The following is a 15,340-nucleotide window of genomic DNA, read 5'->3' on the forward strand; positions in this document are numbered from 1 at the left end:
GATCCTAGGAAAAATTTGATCAGAAACCGCATTTTGTATAATACCTAGAGCCTTTGCATCTTGCATATATGCTGCGACCATTTTCTCATCGTCTTCTTCTTCTGAGCTTCCTTCAGTCTTCTTCTTCTTTGACTCTGAGATCGTAACCCCTTTTTCAACCAATCTCCATAACCCATGAGATTTGAAAATCGTCATCATCTTAATCCTCCAGAACTCGTAGTTCTCACCGGAGAAGATCGGAGTTCTCACCTCAGAACTTCCAGACCCAGCCATCTCTTAGCTTAGACAAGACGAACACAAATCGAAATCGGAATCTATGGAGTTTCGGTAACTTCGCTTGAGCCGGAACGAGCTTAAGTGTAGTTCAAATTCTTCACAGTTTACGCCCAGATCTCAAATGATCAAACCTGGCTCTGAGACCATGTTAGTGTAACTTGAATTTGATAGATTTTTTCAGAGGGGGAAGAGCTGAACAGAAAAAAATGAAAACAGAGATGGAAGAAGCTGAAACGAACGTTTTTCCTTTTTTTGTTCTCTCTTGCAAAATGCTGCAGAGGAATATTTTCAATGCTCCAACAAAAACAAAGAGCACTAACTCTCCTTTACATTAATTGGTGGCCTTAGCTTTAGGACCACACAAGACTCAACTTTTAATCTTAGTCACTCATCTATCTAATTACATGGATCACACACCACATGGCTCTCATGGCCTTACAACTTGTAACTTTACACTTGACAGATATGCTCAAGTGAATACACACATTAAACTCAACTTATTTCTAATACTCAATCAGCTAGAGACTTATAATTCAACATGGCATTATTCAAATTGGTAAAAACCAAGAAATTAAACCAGAAACAAAGAAACGCAATCGCATTCAAAAGATTGACTGACCGGAAGACGACAATTGAGTCACATTTTCTTGAGGTTTGTTGTTTATCGTCGTCTTCTTGTCGGCTTTGTCGTCTTTGGCTTCGTCCGTACTTTGTTTCTTTCTTACTTAAAACCCTAGAACATAAGTTCGAGTTCAATAGAAACACATAAACGGACAAAACAAATTTTTTATTTTTGCAAAATCTAATTTAATCACCCCGCATATATAAACAACAATATAGAATTTAGGGTTTCATTTTGGTTACCTAATGAAATTCCATCAAACTTCCTCATCGGCAAAGAAGTTTCATGATTTTTTTTATTAGGGTTCAAAGTCTAAATCCAAGTCTTGATCGAAATGGGAATGGGAGAACCAATTTCAGTTAAAGTTTCTTCCTTTTTTTATTTTAGTTTTAATTATCCAGATTTTAGGTTTTTTTTTTCAGTTTTATTTTATCTTTAATATTAGTTAAAAACCACATAAGCATCCATGTCATTTAATGAATAAATAAAAACCACTGGATGTCATGTAATCAAAAGGCTTAAAAAGAGTGTAAAAGTATATGTAAAAATATATGTCCCTTGATCCTATCTCATATATACATATATACATATATATATATATATATATATATATATTTTTTTTTTTTTATTTATTTCAAAGTACAATATTCATTTATAAAGGAATTTGAAATTTGTACAATACATGGAAGATATGGTGCAAAATAAAATGGCCTCGATAAAAACTTTGCTGGGGATTTCAACCCGATCGAAGAGAAAAAAAGAATCCCGCACCTTAGTTACAAAGACAACTATCCTCCATAAGGAGATCTATAATGATATCAAGGAGTTCTTCAAACCACAATCTTCATTGCTCACTTGAAAGTCCCAAACGAGCCAATCGATGAGCCACTGGCCTCTCTTCTGGTATGTAAAACTCTTGTTTGGGGATTAAACGGAGAAAATGTCTTGTATCATTAATTATATGCCCCATTGAGGATGTATCATCATTAACAAGCATGTTAATGGCTGAGAGAACCATCGCAGTATCTCCTTCGAGTTCCACCTCAGCAGCACCGATTTCTCGAGCCAACAAAACTCCACAAGCAGCTTCCAGTTTCGCCTGCAAAGGCGACGATATTCCTTCAACTCGCCTAACCATGGTAGCCACTAATCCCTTAATTTGAAATCTGGTTCTTCTCAAAATCTGGTTCAGCATAAGATCACCAACAACAAATATCCTCCTCCCTTGACGCAGGAGAGACTCCCACCTTTTCTACACAAAAATTATCAACATTAATTAAAAAAATCAATAAGAATAACAATTCTTACTTTCACATGCTAAAACCAAAAAATAAACTGCAAAGGGTCATTCTGATTATCTCTAGAATCTTGGAAAATTTGAACTTAAAATCATTATTTCCGTATCCTGCACAGATGAATCAGGTCAAACAAAAATATCAACAAAAGTGCAGAGTAGTTTTAAGATCACATGGAAGAAAATAAACGAATACAATAAATTCTCTCGAACCATTCTAGTATAAAATCAATGGTTGATTTAAAGTAACCGTGCAATAAAAATAAAAAAAGGCATCCATTAATTTGTCATAATCTAGAAAATAGGACAGTTGTACATACAAGTAACAAAAGCATCCAGTAATCATTTTTTTTCATAAAAAAATAGCACAAAAAATTAAAGGCAAGAAGAGAGAGAATCTCACTTGCATAGGATCTGCATGAACGGAGGATTGACCGGTAGCAAGGGCAAAGGCACTTGATTTGGATGAGGCCTCAGACTCTTTATTTGTCTGACTACTTAATGCTGAAATCTCTGGGACTAATGAGCCTTACTTCACACGTTTTGCACCAGCAGTTGTTGAAACCTACAATTTACATAATTAAACTGCCCACCAGTGCCAGCCCCAGTAAATTAACAATTAGAAAAACAAAACCAATATAAGTTCACAGAAAAATAAAATGTGAATCGACATTACTACAGAATTGGCTCCAAATCCATCCAAACCTACTCAAACAACAAAATACCCAATTCAAACTAGACAACAGATTGAACATGAAAACCACAAATAGCACCAAACCCAGATAAACGCACACTAAATCATATAAAATCCATATCACATAGATCTCAAATCATCAATTAACTTATGTAAATGAAAATAAGGGATTTACCTAAAATTTGACGATGGCCGGTGATGGCTGACGAAAGCGTGGAGCCGTGAGGGGCGACGACGCATGGTGTTCAGATGGCTGGATGGCGGTAGCGCGGGAGGGACTTTTGCTGGCTTGCAGCCTTGCTGTTGAATATCGTCCTCTCCAATGGTAGAACAAAGTCCTGATGGGGAATGAAGTCCCACTCCACCGTTTATGTTATATTTTTCTTTACGAGCATATTAAAGAAAAAGGATGAGATTTAGGCTGAAGAGGTTAACTGTTCAAACGTGCAATTGTAGAAGATGTGAAACTGATCTCTTTTTGATAATTGTCTCTTGGTTTTCTTATCTTTTTATTTTAATTTATTTATATTTTTTATAAGTTGTGTCATAATTTTATTTTAGTGACGCTATGAATAAAAGAATGTCATTAAAACAATTTCCAAGTGTCATGAAAGCCCTATTTTGTAGTAGTGTCTGTAAGGTTACCATTAAAAGTGAAACAACTCCTATCATAGTTGATCGTTTGACCTGAGGCATCCTTGTAGATTTTTAACAAACGTTTCACACGGATGCATTCCTGTAAAGAACTTTTCGCAATAATGAAGCTATCGTCTCCGAACAACAAATGATTCACACTCTGACCTCCTTTGCAAATGCTTATACCTTTTATGTGTTCTTGACTTTCTCATTTATTTACCAAAGTAGATAATCCCTCCGCTCATAACACAAATAAGAATGGAGAAAGTCGATCGCGTTGTCGTAACCCTCTTTTAGGATGAAAATAACCAACCGGTTCTCTGTTAAGGTTGAAGGAGTGCGACACCATAGTAACACACATCATCACCAGTTTAATCAACTGATCGACAAACCCCATTTTCTTCATGATTTGTTCTAAGAACTGCCATTTAATGCGATCATACGCTTTCCGAATGTCTAGTTTTAGCACCATAACACCATTCCAACTATTAAGGGTTCCACAGCAATAGTTAGATGATTAGTTAAATGACTGTACAAGTCAGCAATATAGTTAGTAAGTTTGTTAGTATTTGGTTAGAGTTGTTAGGCTTTCTCTTATAAAAACATAGTTGTGTAATCATTCTTTTCAGTTTATACAAGTCTCATATTTCTCTCTCTAAACTTTCTCTCCAAACTCTCTATGTTCATCTTTCTTCTCTTCATCTTTCTTTTGATTTTCTCTCCAATTCTCAAATATTTCAATGTAGTTAACATGGTATCAGAGCCACCAGGCTCACACCATGGATTTTGGTGGTTCCACTAACCATTATTTTTCATCTGTTTCTAGCTTAGTTTCTTTCCAAATTTTCATTAGATGTTCGGATAAATTTCTGGGTGATTCCGCGATCATTCTTTTACTTTTGGGTTGATTTTTCTGGACTGTGATCAGAGATTTCTCCACTGATCTCAATGAATCCTCTTTCTTTCCAAAGTCGGATAGCAAATCATAGACAAAGAGGCCATTTGCGCTGCTGGCTCTGGTGCAAGATTCAGAGGCATCTTCGATATAGTTCTTTCTTCTTGGTGGTCTGCTCAAATCACTTTCTGAATTCTTTAGTGGTGTTTGTTTGTTCAAGATTGCAAATCTTGGGAGCTCTTAAGGTTCTGATTCTGTGCTCTCTAACTGTTTGAAGAAATGTGTCGCTGAATTCTTTGATTTGTACTTTGTTTGTTCATCTTTCTTGTTCATCTTTTCTAGGATATTAGTGTGATATTTGGGATATTTGGATTCAAGAATATTGGTCATTGCTACTTCTGTTGTGCTATCTTGAATGGTTGCTGATCTCCAGTGTATTTTCTGGGCTTTTTCGCTCAAGAACTGAAGATTCATGTGTTGTCTTTCTTTCTGCACTCCAACTGTTTGTTTGATTGTCTCAGAGAAAAAAAAAGTGGTGTTAATTTGTGTATTAAGGTCGATTGCCATTTCCTCTAAGTGAAAGATTGATTAGTAGAATTTGAAGGCCAATTGCCATTAATTGATTGAAAAGAAAATGAAGGCCGATTGCCATTGCTGAAAGATTGATTCTTTGATTGATTGTTGGCTATTTTACATTCAAGAAGGCCAATTGCCAAGAGCGTACTAGTTCAAGATTCGGAAAAAGTTGTTCATTTGTTGCAATTGTGTTCATTGGTGAAGATATGGCATCAAGCAATGTTAAAATTGAGACTCTTTTGGGTATTGAACAAGGTGAATTGTAGTGAAATGTGAATGAAAGGTGCGATCTTAAAGATGGGTTGATGGTTTTGAAGTTGGGTTTTGATTCTTGTCTCTCTGCTTCATTGAAATTCTACTATGTTTCTTTTGTTGGGTTTTATTTTTCTGCAACTCTTGATATGTTTGGAAAATGGGTGTGAAGTCTTGCATTCTGGCATGTACAAGTTTATGGTTTGTACCAAAATGAGTAGTTTAATGTATGAGAAGATTGTTCAGGAGCTAACTGAGAAGTGTTGTAGTATTTTCCTTATTACAGCCTATAATGTCAAGTCTAACCAGCTCAGTTGTTAGCATGTATCTATTGTAAGTCCAGTTATACGATGAAGTTTGAAGAAGTTGTTAATGGTAAATCCCACGAAGGGTAATTTCGTGATGAGAGTAAGTAAATCCCACGAAGGGTAATTCCGTGATGTGAATAGGTAAATCCCACGAAGGGTAATCCTACATAGATGTTGATTTTCTATTGTTGAAATTGTGAAGGTCAATGGCATTGTTAAGGGTAGTTTTTTTTTTGGTAAAATCCACAAAGGGCGATCCTGTGGTACTATAGTTAAGGCCGATGCCAAACCATAGTTTGTTAATTTTGTATTTTTGTAAATATTAAAGGCAAAAGCCAAGTTGAATGAGATTGTTGACGGTAAATCCCATGAAGGGTAAACCCGTAAGAAGTTGTTATACTGGCATGAGGGTGTGCTACGACTACCTTATAGAAGGCTGTCCTTTGAGAAACTCTTGTTAGAGGCAGAGGAAGGGTGTCAATTCCAGCTATTGTTATTCTGAGTGCAACCCCACATACATGGAAGAAGATGACAAGTCTCCACAAAAGCTTACTAGAGGTCATGAGTGCAACCTCACAGATATAGATTCAGATGAACATTTCAATGCAAAGTCGGATAATGATTCAGAAAAGCATATCATTATAGAATCAAATCATTTTCCTCCAAATGCACCTAACTACACGGAGAATCTGAATACTGCAGATACTCCAGTAAACGAGGGAGCACAATTATGTGCTAGTGGAGATGTCTGGAAGGTAGTTAATGTGCCACATTCTTACTATGATTCAAGGAATGATGCTCAAAAGTGCATAGAAATGATGAATGGGAGATGGTTTGGCGGTAGCAAATACATTCAAGTGAGGAAGATGGTTTAATTAACCATGCTTCTATCCGAAATGTGGATGAGGATGTTCCATGGTCTGGGCAGTTTGGCACCGAACTTGAAACTGAAGAAAAAATTTTGTCCTAGCTAAGAACATGTGAGAATATTTGAACATATATGCAAACTATTAACACATTAAAGTAGGCATGCATTAAAAAACAATTCTAAAACCCATGACTTTCAAAGCCTAGTGAATGGTGAACCACAAGACTCTTTAACAACATTAAAGAGAAAGAAGGTTTTAGAGATTCATTACCCTTGAAGCTCATCCTTGTTTACACAAGGGATTCACCCAAGTGGAGGGCCTTCAAGTCACCTCCTAGCTCCTTGGATCTTCCTTGTGATTTTCTTCCTTTTGATGCTCCTTTGCTCCTTGAGGATGTGAGGAAAGGATCTCCAAAAACACCAAAGATTTGGTGTCTCTAAGTCTCCACACCAAGGATGAGGTGTGAAGATGAAATGGATGACTTAGAGAAGAAAAGATTGCTAGCTATATCTTCTCTAAGTGGCCGGCCTCCTTTAGAGAAAAAGAGAGAAAATGTTTCTCATCTTTGCCTCAAGAAAACCCTAATGAGGTAAAAGCTATAAAGATGCTTTTATATCTTTTCTTAGGTGAGTGGCAAACTTGCAATTAAGCAAAACTCACCACTCCCTCACTATGGCCGGGCTCTTTTAAGTGATTGGGCTATTTGCCCATATTTGTTTTAGTTGTCATACAACTTAAACATAATGGGCCTAGTGGACCAAACCCTTTTGGACCCCGAAGCCCAAAACTAACTTAAAAGCCCAATACGAACCTTTCATATAATTAATTAACTAATTAATTAACCTTGACCATATTTCAATTAAACCATTTAATTGCTTATCCATTTCATTTATTTTTCTTCACTTTCATCCTTACTCGGTGTACGATCCATTAGGTTCCAATTAGCGAGGCAGTTCTTAACGATCGATTGTGAATTGAAACTACATTTCAATTCTCCCTTTGATTAAGATTAGTGTTTGCTAATCTTCAGGGCTTCCACAAACCATGAGTGACACCTAGCAGCATGTCATGGCTACCCAAGCTAAATAGAATTTGTTGGAGAACCTATCCAGTTACAATTACAATGCAATACGGTCATTCTCTAATACAATACTCTTAATCACATTGTTTGAGTGATAGTTTGTATCATGTCTACTATCCAATGTGATACTTCTCTATATGATTCAATTGAATATGATTTGGAACATACTTCCTAAGTCATATTCGTATGCTTTGGCCAAAGACTCCCGAATCATATCTTAGAGTATTCTCCTTCCACCATAGAGATTCCTTGTTGTGCATTCATATGTCTACATGACTAGATAGCTTGACCCCAACAATGCCGTGGACACTCTCGATGGAATGCCTTTGACATGATCAAAGATCAAGGACTTAACCATTAGACGTGTATGATGCCTCAGGTCAAAGGACTACTTTGCATATTGCAACTTACAAGTTCTTACATGACATGTATGTTCGAACTCTCTTTTGATCGTTGTTCAGTGTACTCGATTACTCTTTCAAGAACCTATGTGTTTGTCTTAGTGTCCAACACTAAATGACTTGAGACTAGTCATACTCACGCTTGAGTTGACATAATACATACTAACCTTTGCGGATTGTCAATGCCCAATTGGCAATCCTATGGCCAGGAACGTTTTAGGAATGAACATAAGAGAAAGGTCTCGTTAATCTAACTTATTTAAATGACTTCTCTCTTAGATCAAATACATTCCTTGGATTCCCTTATTGCTTAAACACATGATACAATAAATAGTGATTAACAATAAGCTTTGCCCTTCATTAAACATATAATAGTTTAATACAATAAGTATTCCAAAAGCTATTACATCAAATGAGTGGCTTTGTGGGCATACTTCCAACAGAAACTGAATGAGTTTTATATAAACGCCAAATAGTTATGTTAGTCATATGCAAAATTTGATTGATGTTGAAACTAATGAAGCTATTGTGACATGGAATGAATCTGAGGTGGATGAATTCAATCATCCAGAAGGATTGCAAGATTGCAGTTGATTTAAGTCTGTTTTGTTTTTCTAGGTTTCACAATAGTGACTGCAAATGTTCTTCAAATCTCAAACTGGGTTTCCCAAGTTGAGATTGAGGGGAGTATTAAGGGTTCCACACCAATAGTTAGATGACTAGTTAAATGATTTTACAAGTCAACAATATAGTTAGTAAGTTTGTTAGTATTTGGTTAGAGTTGTTAGCCTTTCTCTTATAAAAACATAGTTGTGTAATCTTTCTTTTCAGTTAATATAAGTCTCATATTTCTCTTTCTAAACTCTCTCTCCAAACTATCTTTGTTCATCTTTCTTCTCTTCATCATTCTTTTGATTTTCTATTCAATTCTCAAATATTTCAATGTAGTTAACACCAACAACATTTTTTCTTGTACATATAGTGCGCAATTTCAGATGCCACTAAAGTGTTGTCCAAAATGAGTCGCCCAAGAATAAAAGAACTTTGGGATGGTGAAATTAACTGAGGTAGCACTAGCTTTAACTTGTTCGTCAAGACTTTGGACACAATTTTATAGATTATGTTGCACATACTAATTGGTTGGAGTTGAGTCATCGTTGTAGGATCCTTGCACTTCAAAATCAAAGAAACATGGGTACAATTAATCTTTTGGAGCATTACCCCTAAAACCAAAGCAGCTCACACACCATCACAAACATCTTACCCAACAATATGCCAATACTTTTGTTAGAATCCAGGAGACATACCATTGGACCCGATGCCTTCGACGGATGCATTTGAAACAAAGCAGCTCGTAATTGGCATCAAAAGCCTCATTTAAATCCTCACTCACCTTTACAAATTTATATTTGAATGAAAAGAAAAGGGAAAATTGTGGGGACTCTCCTCACAATGAGTCTCGCATGTGGGGTGGATGGAACATAAAGTTTATGTGGTTTCCTATTGTTTGGTGTGAGCTATGCAGGGAGGTACAAATGAAGAATTTGGAATTTCAGGCTCTCATCGAATTTATAGTGTGTGGTTATGATCATTTCGTGTGGGAGGAAATTGTGGAGATTGTTCATTGATTTGAACCAAAAGAGACGTTGAAACCAACTTTCTAAATGATTTTATCCCAACAAAATGACATGACTTATATCTCGAGAATGATAATTGCAGAAAAATAAGACTCAGAAAGCAAGCACTGAAGGTCACTTCAGTCTACAACAGTGTCAATTGGCGTTTCCTATAGGTTGGATGGAAACAGAAGTTACAAAATTGCACTTGTTTTGTACCTCATGTCACTCTCATGTTGCAGTAACTTTCAAATGACTTTGATCGAAAGGAATTTTCAAAGCTTTCGTAGCATACAAAAAGAAATTGGACATTTCCACTTCTTCGATTTCTTAAGACTCATTCAACTATGATCTAACTAATATGTTACTCAAATCACAGTACATATATAGGTGCATTCCTATTGAGTAAGATGCAAGAATTCTAAGAACTTCATTAACTCTATAAGACTAATGGAAGTATATTTAATTGTTGAATTCTAATGGTACAAAACTGTTCTCTACGCCAAGAGAAAAAATTCCAAGGATATAAATAGAGAACTGAGATGCAGAACATACCAATTTTTTACATTACATTTCAGTGTGATGAGCTTTGTCCGTGAACTAAACTGCCAAACATCTAAGCAGTAACTAACTCAGCTAAACTTCTAGACTTTAACCATGACTTGGCAAGCTTGCAAAGTTTTTCCTTTGGTGTTTGAGTCATCACATTTGGGAGACAACCACATAAACGCTCATCTGTTGTTATGCTCAATTCTAGGAGTTGATTAATAATCCTAACAACGTCATTAGTGTGGTTTGCCTTACCATAGCATTGGATGAGTGATATCAAAATAAAGATACTTGGCTCAAAACTTGTTTCCAACATCTCATTCAATGTTGCTTCTGCCTCAGTGACTTTCCTGCTACAGGAATATATGGTAATCATGGATAAAAAGGTCAAACTGTCAAGCTTCAATGTTTTAGAAATTTTCATTTCTTCAAAAATCTCAACAACTCATCAGTGTAACCAACAGCAGCACACAAAGCTAAAAGGGTGTTATAGAGAATTACATTTAACTCCAGTCCCTCCTCTTCTATCTCTTATAAACATTAAGAGCATCATCACAGTAGTGAGCCCTTAAAAGAGCTGCATAGGTTACCCAATTTGATGAAAGCTCCTTGCTGATCATCTCTCTGTAAATTTTCTTAGCTTGCCAAGGCCTCCTAGCTCTTCCCAAAGCATCCAACAAAGTGTTATAAATAACCAACTTTGGCTTAGCCCTTATAGCTTTCATTTCCTCATAAACATTCAATCACTCATCAAATTCTTTGATTGCTTGTGAATTTTGATCAATGTAGAAAACGAAAGCCACTTCAGAGTGCTGGCCCGGTCATACAAACCGAAAGCCATTTCAACCTAACTGGCATGCCCATAGGCCACAAGTAAATCTAAACCATTGAACAAGCAACAACCTATGATTTCATTGCAGACTAGCAAGGAAACCAAAATCATTTTACCATTTGCATTTCTCTCTTCCCTCCTAGCCACTATATAAAGAGGGCTTTGGGGAAAGAAAAATACACCCCAAGAATACACCAATTATTGGGTGTGTCATCGATATGTGGTATTTGTCCCACATTAACCATTTCTATCTCTCTCTTCCCTCCTAGCCACTATAAAAGGAGGATCTCTTGGTGTGTATTCCCCTTTTCCCAAAGCCCTCTTTTTATAGTGGCTAGGAGGGAAGAGAGAAATGCAAATGGTCAATGTTGGACAAATACCACATATTGATAACACACCCTATATTGGGTGTATAAATCCTACTTCTCCTACTCACCCACATAGGGTGTTGGCATCATCTTAATTAGCTCATCTAATTCTCATCCATTATAGTTTACCTCCTCATACAGGATATGGGACACGCGACCTTGTGAGAATGAACGTACAAATCCAAAAGCACTGCCATAGCTATAACCAAACTTAACAGGAGTGCATCACTTGGAAGTTCGTTGCTTTATACCCCAGATAGTTCCTCGTACATCAAACTTGATATTCTTTATCCCTCCTTTTGATATAAAAAGCAATGTCATGTTCAACATGTATCCATGTCTTACGTTTGACAATAAACATCAAACAGACGTTGGCCAGCTAATGAATCACATAATATATTGTAGTCGTCTACTATCTTCCCTAAGCTCTCATATCAGTCTAACTCAATTTATTTGCTTGCCTAGACACGCCTCTTGGGATGGCAGCTAACTTGACCATCTTAGATAAACATGCTAAAGTAGCAATCATTAAACCATATCTTTCTGACAGGGAAGTTAGAACTAGAATAATACAACTTCATGATGACAATGATGCCGTCAAAAGCATGCACCAATTGTGGAAGTGCACATGGTCCTGTCACACTTCAATCCCATTGGGATTACTGGCGCCATGACAAATTCAGTAACTGCAACTCGTGAAGATGGCAACAGGAAGTGAACATCTTTTTGTGATATGTTAAATGGTTCTAGTAGGGACTAAATTTGTTTATTTTCATTTACTTTTCTTCAAATTTAGTTGTGATGTATTTTTTTGTTAGTCAATGGAAAAGGGAGAAGTTTTTTGTAACATTGACAATGTTTACTTTCTTGAATGAAAGGATGCACAAAACAAAGCATGCTTAAGTCTCCAAAACCCGATGTCGTAGGTTCAAATCCTATAGCGTGTGATTCTGTGTTCTTATTAATCACGTTAGGTCAAAATTAGACTAAAATAATTGAGCAAAAAACCGAAATTTGACCTCCTTTAATGCGCAGTACATGATCAAGCCATCCACATACCATGCACATAGCATGTACACACCATGCTCACATGACGCTCACAATAAACATACGCGCACACACACGCGCACACACACACACACAAACACACACACACACACACACATATATATATATATATATATATTGTTTTGAGCAAACACAATATGCACATTTGAAATGTACAGAAAATAACACACTTTGAAATCTCACTAATCTTGGCAGCATTCGTCATTGATAAATCAATCATGAGGGCTACAAAATAGACACAAGAAATCGAAATCGACATGAACACACCATAAAAGAACCGAGTAGTGAATTTACAGAAGATATAAGAAAATAAACGAAAACATTCAATTGAATAAAGACTATTCAAACTTTCTTCAGTTTGGCTTTTACAATAGCCTTCAACAAAGGCTAAAACATTAAAATTGCCAACAATGTTTTCATAAATTCTCAAAAATTGTCAACAGAACCTAAATAACAGATGCATCTTGTACAAAGACTAAGTCCATCAATAAGAACATTGAGTCCAAGAACAAAACCATCCCTCTTAAATGACCTCAGAGCGCATAAGCGTCACTAATAGAAATTTTTCTTACCTAAGCATCAAGTAAAGTGATGTAAGTAATCTAATCAAGAGAGCACCCACCTCCCAAAAACCAAATTCATGAATATAAATCTCCTCAGTTTGCTTCATAAAATCTATACACACACACACACACACACACACACACACACACATATATATATATATATATATATATTCATCAAGCTATAACAAAGGGAATACCAAATGCATAAACCACAACTACTACAAGTGTGTCCACAAAATATCATTACGAAGAGGCGTCTCAACTAAGCTTACCTAATCTTAATCTCATGGACATGCTTATTCGATATGGAATGCTACTTTGTATAATTTTTCAGATCAAACACCTTGTATGTACTCGTAACAATAAAGAAGCATAAGGAAGGTAAATCAAATCAAGAAGACAATAGTGTATTAAAAACGAATACCCATATGATCAACCTATCCTATGCAGAAACAAGTGGACAATTTTTACTTAATCCTTATGCTTTTGCATTTCAAAGAATTGCAAGTTGCCTGAGTTTCTAGAGTCTCAAAACAAGCTTCTTATCACTTCATCACGACACATTTGGCCAAACTAAATAGGAAGTATTAACTAAAACATTCACACACACTCACAAACACAGAAGCATAAGTATGTTTATGTTGATTGAATGCCACTGAAAGCTCCTACACCCATAATCCAAAAATTAAACCACAGAACTCAAAAATTGAAACCCAAAAATTCAAATGCAGAATCCAAAATAACAAAACCCATAAAGAAATACAAAAAACCCAATTCAAAAAATTGAGAACACATTCCAAGCTCTCTCTTATACACCCCTCTTTTCTTCGACTTGCCATCTCAACAACTCCAAAAAAACCTAAATTCAATAAACAAATAATTAAAAGCAAAAATAGAGACGGTGATCGAGTTAGAGAGAGAAAGAGATGAGAGAGAGTGAGAGAAATAGAGACGAACCAGAAAGAGGATGATTAGGCAGTTTAAGGGTTCTCTTTGCTATTCGTTGAGCAGGGGTCGTGCAATTTTGGGTTAGGGTTCTTGGAGCTAAGGGTTGGGGGCGAGAAATTTCGGACAAATGTTGATTGGGTTTGACAAAATCACCCATTTATGTACAAGGGCAATTAGGTCATTCTAAGGTGTAGGAGAAATCATATTTTTGTCCTATTGTTATGCATGGCATGTCATGCTCTGTACATATTCAAAAAATCTTTTTTTTTTCCCAAGTTTAAAAAAAAATTGGTCATTTCTGTCAATTTCCTTAATTTTATGGTTTGATCCACCCCACGTGCAAGACTCATCGTGATGAGAGTCCCCATAGTGATAACTGATAGGAGCATATTTATGTGACTGAGTTAGCTTGTTTTCATGCATTTATGTTGTTATTCCTTAGTAGTTTTAGTGTTTAAAGTCATTTTTGTGCAATTTCAGGTTCTAAGGACAAAGTATGCAAAAATGTGCATTTTGGAGCCTTTTGGAGCAATTTTGGGCTTGGAATAAATATCACATGCTTGGAACTAAAAGAATGGACGAAATTGAAGACCTAAAGATGAGGATTCCTACTTGAAATAGGAAAGTTAAGCCAAGATTTCCTATTTTGGTTTGATCTTTCCTAAATCCTAAATGTCCTTAAGTTCCAGCAACATTGAAGGTTTCCTATGTATTTTAGGACACAAATTAAAGGTTCCTTGTACCATAACAAACCTTTGCCGTGCACTCCATCCATGTTTAATTCTTGCATCAATCATCACTTCACTTTCACCCTTAAATCATTTCAACACCACTTCATTTTACCCATGCTTTGCATCATGACTTCACTTTCACCCTTAAATCATTTCAACACCACTCCATTTTACCCATGCTTTGCATCATTACTTCACTTTCACCTTTGAATCATTTCAACACCACTCCATTTTACCCATGCTTTGCCTTGCACTTCCTCTATAAAAAGAAGTGTGTGTAACATAAATTGAGTTCGTACTTGGTTAGATCATTCACTCCCATTTCAACACAACATTCATCCAAACGCATCCATTCATCTTCACATCCATTCCTCCATACAAACAAACCTTCAAACACTCACCAACACCTTGTGCCGTAGCAAAGGAAGGGAAGGAAAGTGCTTGGACGTGCTTGCTGTCCAACTTGGATCGTTGGAGCGTTTAGGTGTTTTCTTTCTTTTGTTTCTAATGTTTAAATTCATTTCCTTTCGTTTTGTTGTAAATATGAGTGGCTAAACCCCACTTGGCTAAGGGTGATTTCAAAGCCATGATTATGTGTGCAATATAATTTGATAAATTCCAGTTATGAACTCTTGAATCGTGAATGCAATTGGCTTAACTATTTGATTGATAACTTATTTGTATTTGTTAATTAAGGGTCGACACTTAATTGGCATGCATAAATCCGTTGCTAGAATATAAGGAAGTTTCACATAATT

At 36.1% G+C, this 15,340-nt stretch overlaps 1 protein-coding gene across 2 annotated transcripts; it reads right to left on the reverse strand.

The window, feature by feature from the left end:
- Positions 1-1,588: 1,588 nt before the first annotated feature.
- LOC126617914 (uncharacterized) lies at positions 1,589-3,357 on the reverse strand. Of its 2 annotated transcripts, none has more exons than XR_007621584.1 (3): positions 3,062-3,351; positions 2,596-2,777; positions 1,589-2,145 (listed from the first exon to the last, which is right to left on the reverse strand). XR_007621584.1 is itself a non-coding variant. In XM_050285997.1 (3 exons), exons 2-3 carry the CDS (start codon positions 2,599-2,601, stop codon positions 1,743-1,745), a joined length of 414 nt encoding a protein of 137 aa, XP_050141954.1. In that variant the 5' UTR covers positions 2,602-2,777; positions 3,062-3,357; the 3' UTR covers positions 1,589-1,742. The 2 variants fall into 2 exon arrangements, 1 of the variants encoding a protein (XP_050141954.1); XM_050285997.1 differs by having other exon boundaries at positions 1,589-2,150; positions 3,062-3,357.
- Positions 3,358-15,340: the final 11,983 nt, after the last annotated feature.

This window comes from Malus sylvestris, chromosome 1, assembly GCF_916048215.2.
Source record: "Malus sylvestris chromosome 1, drMalSylv7.2, whole genome shotgun sequence".
NCBI classification, from domain to species: domain Eukaryota; kingdom Viridiplantae; phylum Streptophyta; class Magnoliopsida; order Rosales; family Rosaceae; genus Malus; species Malus sylvestris.